A 9,508-nucleotide genomic window follows, 5' to 3' on the forward strand; every position below is an offset into this window, starting at 1 on the left:
GTCCCGGGGCGCTGGGCCTCGAGACTGCGCCCTCACCCCGCCGGGCAGCGCCCAGCGAGCCGCCCTGTCCTTGCCCTGGGCCCGCCCATCCCCTTGGGCAGGGCTCGCTCACCGATGAAGGACACCGCCTTGGTGTGGACGATGCCGCTGGGCAGCAGGTGGAAGTCGTACTCCTTGCCGTCCACCACCACAGTGTGGCCTGCATTGTTGCCCCCCTGGGGGCAGAAACCGGGCTGAGTCCAGGAGCCCAGACTAGGGTCCACCTGGGTAGGAGGCTGCCAGGTGCTGCCCTGTGGCCCTAGCGTTCCGTCTCCCTTCCTGTGTGACAGCCCCGGGAAGGCAGAGGCCTGGTCAGGCCCCCCAGAGCAAAGGCGGGCCTAGCCACAGGCCCCCTCCTTGGACCCCTGGAGGGCCTGGCTGGGGCAGGGTCACCCTGTTCGAGGGAGCCGCGGGGCCCCTCCACCCACCGCCTGAGACTCTGCACCCTGGCAGACCCCGAGTGCCAGGCAGCCTGTGAAGCGCGGACAAGCCCTGGGCCGCTCCCCCAGCCCAGCCCCACAGCGCCCCGCTGTGTCCACAGGCCAAGCTGTCCTGGGTTTGCTGGTGGCTGCTGGGTGATGCGGTGGGAAGGGCAGATTGGGGCTGGTGCTGGGGGCTGCCGCAGGGGCACAAGGCAAGGGCCCGGAGCCGGCTGTGGGCACCGGAGGTGGAAGGGTTGGTGCTGGGGGCCCCTCGAGCACCAAGGCCCACCTGGGTTGCGCTTGGCCAGCCGCCCAGGGCCAGGTGGGGAGGGGCCCTGAGCTGGGCAGCCAGGCCCTGGTGTGTGGGTCTGAACGGCAAGGAAGTCCTGGCGGGGCCCCTGGAGGGCAGGCCCCCACTGCCCTGGCGGTGGCACAGTTCGTGGGGGTCCGGGGGGAGGTGGGCAGGGGCGGGCAGCCCAGCCCTGACCGCCTCAGCTGGAAGTGAGCCCCATGAGAGCGGCCAAGGGGCCGGAGACCAGGCAAGGCCTGCTGGCGACCCAGGGTCAGCCTGGCCTCCTTCGGCGGGGCCAGGCCCCAGGGGGTCCCCCACTGTTGTACCCACCATTTGGGAAAGTGGGTGCGCTGGGGCTCCTGACCGGGGGGATGTCGGGCTGGGGACGGGGCTCCAGCCTGCTCTGCCCTTGGTGGCGCTGCGAGTGGCTCTCGTGAGGGCAGAGCAGGCGGGGCGTGGCCTGGCGGGCAGAGCAGGGAGGTTCTGTTCCGGAAGGCTCTCTGCGGCGGGCTCAGAGCCTGGCACCGGGGCTGACCGCGAACCCCCGGCTCACTTTAGGGGGGCGGCGGCCGAGTGGCAGCTCACCGCACTCCGGAGTGGGTGGCCGGGGCACCCAGACGCCGGCGGTGGGGGAGGCGCACACCACCCAGCACTACCCAGCACGCGGCAGGGGACTCCCGGAGCGGAGCGGGCTGCGGGCCGGCAGGGGCTGGGGCCCGAGCACCTCCTGAACCCCAGTCCTTGGGAGACCTAGGCCCCACTTGCTGCCTGCGCCCGCCTGGCCTCCTGGGGGCAGGCCATGGCGCCGTGCCTTCTCACAGCATTTCTGGGCGCTCGGGCCCAGCAGGCCCACCCTGAGCGGAGGCTGTGCGCCCGCTCGGCCACCCCAGCCTGGCCGGGGCAGACGGCGCTGGAGCAGCCGCAGCGGAGGGGGCCAGCGCCGGGCCCCCAGGGACAGCTGTGTGCGGCGCCACCAGCCTCTGGGTCACCCTGTCACTCGGCAGACGTCTCCTCCCTCCCTGGGTGCGGCCTGCTCTCCTCCAGACTCCGGTCCACTGTGCTGCCCTGGCCCCTTCCCCTGCCCAGAGCCTCTCCTCCGGGGGCCCCTGCAGTCGCTGGCCTAGGCTGTCCCAGGTGGTCCTGCAGGAGGAGGAGGAGGGGGGACCTGGGGGCCCCAACCCCCACCCTCATGGCCCCATGACACGCCCCACCCCCTGAGGATCCGGTGTCCCCAACTCAGCGCTTGTATTTATAGTTCTGCTCCCCTGCCTGGGGGCTGGGGGAAGGCGGCTTCCTGGGGGGAGGGGAGGGGTGTCAGGTGCCTGGAGCTGGGGGTAATGTGAGTGGTGGGGTGGGTGGCCCTGGATAGGGTGTCCCGCCGGGAAGACAGGAGTCCCCGAGGTGGTTGGGGTCGCGCGGACGGGGAGGGCAGGATCCCGCCGGGTCCCAGGGAGGGGGCTGGGAGCGGGTGGGGGGTCCCGGCGCCGGCCCGCACCTGGCAGCGGCTGACGATGTCGGCGTCCGTGGCCAGCAGGTCCACCACCTTGCCTTTGCCCTCGTCCCCCCACTGCGCACCCAGCACCACAGTCACCCGCGAGCCGGTCGCCGCCGCCTCCTGCTGCAGCCGCCCCCGCTTGACGCCGCCCGCGCCGGGGGGCCGGTCGTTGGAGGCGCGGGTCCCTGACATGCCGGCTCGGCCGGGCAGCGCGCCCGCGCCATTAAAAGGAGGCCCTGGGCAGGGGGGGGCTGCCGGGGGAGGGGCGGGGCGGCCTGACGCCCCCGGTGACCTCGCTGGAGCCCGCCCGCCCGCACAGTGCGTCCGCCAGCGCTCCTGGGTGCTCTCTCTGCGCGGCTCCCCCGCCGCGGGACGCCGGCCACCCACCGGCCCCAGGCTCAGGCCCTCGAGCCTTCAGAAACTGTGGGGTCCCTTCCCCGGGCGGGCGGGAGGGCGAGGTGCACAAGGAACTCGAGGGCCCGCGCCAAGGGGTGCCCCCGCGGCTCCCCCCACCGCAGGTCTCGCCCAGGGTCGCGCCCCCTAGTGGCGGCAGAGAGGACAGCCTGTCTCCCCACCGTCCCTGCCTCTTGCACCCAGTCTTTGGCAGAGGGGCGAGCGCTGCTGGGTAAGGGGAGCAGCTCTGCGCGCAAGAGGCAGGGGATCCGGGACGCCCTGCCCAGGCCTCCCACCGCAGGGCTGTGGGACTGGGTGTCCAGGGAGCTCACACTGGCGCTGCCGCCCCCCCCCCCACGACTTCCCCGGGGAAAGTTGGGAGTGCGGACACCTCTCCTGCATGGCCACCGTGGTGGCCCTGGGGGCCAGGCAGTCTGAAGGTTGGTGTGCGGGGTGGGGGGGGGTATGGGGTTGGGGGCTCTGGAGACAGGACAGGGGTTGGGGGGCATCTGAATGGGGTGAAGGCGTGGGGTCTGGGTTGCCCACCGGGAGCTATGGGGAAGATCTGTGGGACTCAGCAAGGAGGGGATGCTCCCTTCTGTCCCTCTGGGGTGGTGTGGAAAGGGGGACACTGGCTCTGAGCCCCTCTGGGGGCAACCTGGACTCTGGGCCAGCAGGTGGGAGACTGGCCCTGGACACGGCGGGCTTGCACCACATGTGGGACGGGCACTGGCGGGGCATGGCCCCTATAAATAGACAGTGGGTCTGGGCGACCGGCTTCTCTGTAAACAGCCCACAGGCGACTGGCCGCAGCTGAGGCCGCCAGTCACATGCCCGAATTAGAGCCCCGGCCCCCACCACGGGCGTGACCTGCTTCGGCCTGGGCATCGCTTCCCCACCTCTGTGCAGCCAGGTGCTGTGGCTTTAGGGGCTCCGCTCTAGGGGCCAAACCCCCAACCAGAGCCTGGGCCCCCAGAAAGAGCCCTCACTGCTGTCTACAGAGCCTGTAGGAATGGCCAGTGGCCACCCTGTGGTCATGAGTAAGTCAGGTCCAGATAGCATGTGTGCACACATCCCACACAGACACCCCCCCCTCACACACCATCCCCCCCACCTCACACACACACACTTCATACACACCATCCCCCCACCTCACACACACATACTTCATACACATACCATCCCTCACACAAACATACCTCATACACACACCATCCCCCACACACCTCACATACACATACCTCACACACACACCTCACACACACACACCATCCCCCCCACCTCACACACATACCTCACATACACACCATTACCCCCACACACCTCACACATACGCCACCCCACCTCTCACACACACCTCACACACACACCATCCCCCCACACCTCACATACACACCATTACCCACACACCTCACACACACACCATTACCCACATACCTCACACACACATCATCCCCCACACCTCATACATACACCATCCCTCACACCTAACACACACATACCTCACACACACACACCATTACTCACACACACATACCACACACACACCATCCCCCCCACCTCACACACACATACCTCACATACACACTATTACCCCCACACACCTCACACACACATACTACACACACCCCCCCATACCTCACATACACACCATTACCCACACACACCTCACACACACATACCTCACACACACTAATACCCCCACACACCTCACACACACATACCTCACACACACCATCCCCCTCCCACACCTCACACACACATACCTCACACACAATTACCCCCCCACACCTCACACATGCTACCCCCCACCTTACACACACATACCTCACACACACACCATCCCCTCACCTCACACACACATACCTCACATACACACCATTACTCCCACATACCTCACACACACATACCTCACACACACCATTACCCCCACCACACACACATAACACACACACACCATCCCCTCACCTCACACACACACACCTCACATACACACCATTACCCCCACACACCTCACACACACATACCTCATACATCTACCCCACCTCACACACATACCTCATACACACACCATCCCCCCACCTCACACACATACCTCATACACACACCATCCCCCCACACCTCACGCACATACCTCACACATACACCATTAACCCCCCACCTCACACACACCATCCCCCTCACATCTCACACACACACCATTAACCCTCCACCTCACACACACCATCCCACACACACACACCATCCCACACACACACACCATCCCACACACACACAATGGCAAAGACACAGACACAAACACAAAGATGCATCCAGACAACCCACTCCCACTTACAAACACCTCCCTGCACCCCCCGCGGGGCGTCTGGATGTGGCCCCAGGTGTGGGGCGCCCCGGGCCCTGGGATAGCAGACACTTCCCAGACTGGCTCATGGCGCCTAGAGCTCCCCGGGTCTCTGGCACACACTGGGTGTCACTGTGTCCTGAGGGTCCCGCTCCATCCTGCTGTGGGGCCCTTGTAGGGAGCAGCTCAGACCCACCTCCCTGCCTCACCCCGCCCTCCCCTGCACAGGCCAGCCCTGCCCCTCTGTCCCCGCCCAGCAGCACACCAGGCACCTGTGAGAGGCTCTTTATTCAGTGGTCTGCAGCTCGGGGGGGGGGAGGCATGGGGCAGCTGAGGGCGGGTGCAGCTCTTGTCTGGGCCTTGCACCCCAGGGGTCCTTGGCTGGGGACAGCAGAGCTCGGCTGGAGGTAGGAGCAGCGGACAGCAGGCGGAGTGAGGGGCCAGGCCCTGGCGTGGGCGGGCAGTGCCGCCGGGGGCTGTGCGTGCTGGGAGGGGCCCCTGCCTGCTGTCTCAGCGGCCCACACAGGAGACACCCCATTCACCTCTGGGCTTGACGCTGCCGCCCAGCTCTAGCATGGGGCAGACGGACAGCAGGCCGCAGGGCAGGGGCCGGCCGAGTGGACCCCTTGCCTGGGTCCTGGGGCTCCTGCGAGCCGTGTGAGCAGCCCTGACAGACGCCCCACCAGGCAGTTGGGGCCGACAGGTGTGCTGGGGCAAAGCAGCAGGAGGGCTGGGGCGCCAGGTGGCCCGGCCAGTGCCTACTGGGGTCCCGTCCGCCAGACCCTGGGGGCCTGAGGGCCCAGCACAGCCCAGGCCTGGCCGGGTAAGGCACGGAGTTCTGGTGTCTGAGGCCGGTCCCAGCCCGGCCCAGAAGCCCGCTCAGCCGCACTTGGTCCCTCACTTTGCTCTGGGCTTGGGCCTGAGGCCTGTGGGAGGAGACAAAAGGACCCGTTGGGGTGCCGGCAGCCGGGTCCCCAGGCCCTGCTGGCCCCATCCCTGTGGCCCTGCAGCACCATGCCCCCGGGTGCACCTGGACCCCAGGCCCCTGGAGCAGAGCCCAGCCAGGAGGCGGCCGTGGGCAGCCCGGTCAGCCGGCTCAGCGCCTGGGCAGGTCGGGGCTCTGGGCCCTCGCTGCCGGCCACATGCCAGAGGCACCCCCCTTCCTTGCTGGCTCCCGGGGCACCAGGGCCCACTGGCCACCGGGCCAGGGGCGCTCACAGGGCGGGACTGTCTGTGGCACCTCTTGGCCACATGACTGGCTACGCCACTAGCTGAGCGGTGTAGCTAAGCTGAGTCAGGGGTGCAGCGAGATGCCCCCAGTGTGAGGGTGTCACGTGGGGTCCTGGGCAGGATCTCACTTCCAAAACCCTAACTGTGAAGGCGGAGGCAGCAGCACCCCTGGGGACGTTGGGGACACCAGATTGCTGGGCGCACAGGGTCCACAGACACACAGGCACTGTCCCCCACACCACAGCCAGAGCCGAGCTGGGGCGGCCCCTGAGGGGACCCTGTGCTGGCCCGAGGTGCTGGTGGCCCTGCAGAGCTGTGCTCTGAGCCCCGTGGCCCCGAGGGTGAGGCCGTGACTGGGGTGAGCGTGGTGGCGCCGACTCTGGCCCACAGGGGCCCTGCCAGGCCCTGCGCCCCATCCGGACTGGCCAGCAGGGGCCGGCCAAGAGGCATGCTGGGCCGGTGCCTGAATTCCCTCGACCCCCTGCCCTCGGCACCTCCCCTCTGGCCAGCGTGGGCCCTGGGCTGGTCACAGAGCCCACCCTCCCGCCCACAGGCAGGGCCAGGGTCTGCTGCCCAGGCCTGGCGGTGTCTCGGGGCCACAGCCTCAGCACTGGCCTCTGTGACTGGGCCCAGGCTGGGGGGCTGCGACCTACAGAGCCCTCAGCCTCAGGGACTGGGCGGTCAGCGCTGGCTGCACGCAGCAAGGGCGGGCCCCTCAGCTCATCTGCCAGGCCCTGGGCGCCCTGCCAGGCCTGCCCCCGCCCCGCCCTCTGCACTGGCCAAGCGGGGCCCGCCCTGGGGTGCAGGAGGGGCGCCGGGCATGGGTTAGGGGGCCACCAGCTGCGCCATGTTAGAGCGAAGCAGGCACCACCTACCTCACTGGATCTCACAGAACCTTTTTGTTTGGCTATCACCGGGGTCGGGGGCAAGCTCTGCTTTCAAATGGAAAAAACCGCTCAGCGCCGGTGCTGGGGCGCGGCCCGCAGCAGGCCAGCGGGTCCCGGACGCCCGTCCCCTGCAGTGCTGGGGTCGGGGTGCCCAGGGCAGCCCCCGCGCAGGGACTGGTGTCCCTGCCCGGAGGGTGCAGGCGCCCGGGAGTGACCCGCTGGCGGGGGAAGGGCTGGCACGAGCTGGCCCGTCCACCTGGCCGCCCGCCGGTTACCTTCCTGGCTCCGGGATGGGCGCTTCTTCCTTCGCTTGCCGGTGCCCTTGGAAGCACGGCCACGGGGTCTGGGAAGGGTGCCGGACCCCGAGGAGTCGGTCACCGTGTCCTCAGAGTAGGATCTGTCCAGGGACGTGTCCAGCGCAGAATCCGGGGCTGTGTCCTCCTCGTCCCCATCCTCGCCGGGGCCAGCACCAGGGAGCCCAGCACCGTGGCCGGGCGCAGCTGTGTTCTCCAGCCTGTCGCTGGTGCTGTCCGCCGGGGCCTGGCAGACGCCTCCCGGCGCTGTGGGGGCCTCGGGGTCTTGGTGGGCATTCATGGCCCTGGGCAGCGGGCCGCTGCCGAACGGGAGGGGCTTCAAGGGCTGTGTGTCGCACAGCGCCCCCGGCCAGGCCCCTGTGGAGGGCTGGGGGCTCTCGGGGTCCCCCGGGGCCAGGGTCTCGCTGGCATCCATGTACCAGGAGGCCTGCCGCTCCAGGGGCCCGGGAAGGCCCTCCCCCGACGGCTCTGCAGGCGGCTGCGGACCAGGGGGGACGGCGTCCACGAGGTCCCAAGCCTGCGACTCCCTGGTGGCGTCCAGACCAGGCTGGGCGGTGGCGTGGGGGCAGCTGGCGCCTCCTGCCAGCGAGCCGGGGCCGGCTGTGGAGAGAGGGGCCGTGGTCAGGTCAGGACTCTGGTCTCAGCCCCGGTGGGGGCGGGCCCGTGCGCAGCCCAGCCCTGCAGCCGGGGCAGGGTGAGATGGATTTGGGGGCACTTCCTGGGAAGGGCGGGGGAGGCAGGGCGCAGGGCCTCACCTGGCTCCTCATCCCGCGGGGGGGCCGGGGGGCCCGGCCTGCCGCCCGCCTCAGCGTCCGCCCGGCCGCGGGCTGTCTTCCGCAGCTGGAAGCCCTTCCTGATGTCCGCCAGCAGGGCGTCGATGAGGCACACCTCCTCCTGCTGCCCGCCTCCTGGCCGGCCTGAGAAGCCCAGCCGCTGACCTCAGCCCGGGGGGGCGGCCCGCCCCGCTCCTGCCCCAGGCCTCACCTGGCCTCCCGGCCTGGCCCCTGGGCCGCAGAGCCTCCTCCTCCGCCAGCTGCTGCTTCCTCCGCGCGGCCCGGGCGGCCTGCTCCTTCCGGTCCTTGTTCTCCTGCGAGTGGACAGGCAGTGTGACGCCGGGGCCGAGCGTGCCGGGCGGGCCGGCCGCCGAGGGGCCCAGCCACCTTCAGGGCGCGGACGAAGAGGTCGCGGAAGGCCTTCATGGTGCTGAAGGTGTCCTCCAGGCTCAGCTGCTGGGGGTCCTCGCACAGGTAGGCGGCCAGCTCCTGCCGCTTCTGCGCGATGGCCTGGAACACCTCATCCAGCGCCCGGGAGGCCTCGATGCTGGCCTGGGGCACAGGGCCGGTCAGGGCGCGGGCGCGCGGGGCGCAGGGGCGGACCCCCGCCCCCCGCCCCCGGCGGCGCTTGCCTGGAGGCGCTGGCTGTACTGTCCCTGCACCTCGGGGGCTGAGCCCCCCACCCTGCGTGCCATCTCCTCCAGCTTCGCCAGGCTGGCGCTGGACTCGGAGTGGATGAGCTCCAGGTGGATCCTGAGGACACAGGAGGCTGGAGGCCGGCGACAGGCGTGGCCGCTGCAGCCCAGGTGGCCCCTGGGCGGGGCATGTCGCGCCTTGGAGTGACAGAGCCGGGGGGCTCGTGTCCTCTGCGCCGCCTGCACCGGCCGCGGTGTGGGGACAGTGGCCCTGTGCGCCAGCCTGTCCTTCCTCCAGGCCCGGCCGAAGGGCTGTGCACGGGCGTCCTGGCTCTGGGGCGGGGGGTGCTCACCCTGCTGCCTGGGAGGGCGCCTCCAGCTCCTGGGGCAGCTGCAGGAGGTCGGGGTGGCTCCTCTCCGCCTCCTGGAAACAGGCCTGTGAGCCCCGCCCCGCCCCGCGGCCCCTCAGCTCCCACTGGCCCTCGGAGGTGCTCGGTCCGGCTGGGCCTCCCGCCCTCCCTGCGGCCACCCCTCCCCGCCCACCTCCAGCACGTGGTGCAGCAGCGTCACGCGGCTCTGCTGGGACTTGGTCTCCGTCAGCTTGAGCAGGGTGCTCATCTTGAAGCCGTCTGCGTCCCCGGTGTGGCTGCCCTGGTGGGGGAGTGAGCCCCAGCCTTGGGGGGG

The 9,508-nt window shown here is 69.6% G+C and overlaps 2 protein-coding genes across 4 annotated transcripts in view; both read right to left on the reverse strand.

Annotated features, from left to right (window-relative positions):
• ADSSL1 (adenylosuccinate synthase like 1) overlaps window positions 1-2,445 on the reverse strand; it is an 8,016-nt gene extending 5,571 nt beyond the window's left edge. Inside the window, exons 1-2 of one of the 3 annotated variants that reach the window (XM_004681560.2) lie at window positions 2,249-2,445; window positions 113-215 (exon numbers count right to left, since the gene is read on the reverse strand). In XM_004681560.2, coding sequence (XP_004681617.1) covers window positions 113-215; window positions 2,249-2,440 — 295 coding nt within the window. In that variant the 5' untranslated portion in view covers window positions 2,441-2,445. Of the gene's footprint in view, window positions 1-112; window positions 216-1,083; window positions 1,136-2,248 lie in introns of those variants that run through there. The other 2 variants (XM_012724411.1, XM_012724412.1) reach the window with 2 other exon arrangements.
• A 2,853-nt stretch (window positions 2,446-5,298) lies between these two features.
• Window positions 5,299-9,508, reverse strand: part of INF2 (inverted formin, FH2 and WH2 domain containing) — a 10,996-nt gene continuing 6,786 nt past the window's right edge. The window contains exons 15-22 of the mRNA XM_012724358.1: window positions 9,368-9,475; window positions 9,178-9,248; window positions 8,822-8,942; window positions 8,577-8,741; window positions 8,401-8,503; window positions 8,172-8,333; window positions 7,378-8,016; window positions 5,299-5,911 (exon numbers count right to left, since the gene is read on the reverse strand). Of these exons, the coding sequence (XP_012579812.1) occupies window positions 5,883-5,911; window positions 7,378-8,016; window positions 8,172-8,333; window positions 8,401-8,503; window positions 8,577-8,741; window positions 8,822-8,942; window positions 9,178-9,248; window positions 9,368-9,475 (1,398 nt within the window). The 3' untranslated portion in view covers window positions 5,299-5,882. The remainder of the gene's footprint in view (window positions 5,912-7,377; window positions 8,017-8,171; window positions 8,334-8,400; window positions 8,504-8,576; window positions 8,742-8,821; window positions 8,943-9,177; window positions 9,249-9,367; window positions 9,476-9,508) is intronic.

Source organism: Condylura cristata, unplaced genomic scaffold, assembly GCF_000260355.1.
Source record: "Condylura cristata isolate star-nosed mole 26May11 unplaced genomic scaffold, ConCri1.0 scaffold00013, whole genome shotgun sequence".
NCBI lineage: Eukaryota > Metazoa > Chordata > Mammalia > Eulipotyphla > Talpidae > Condylura > Condylura cristata.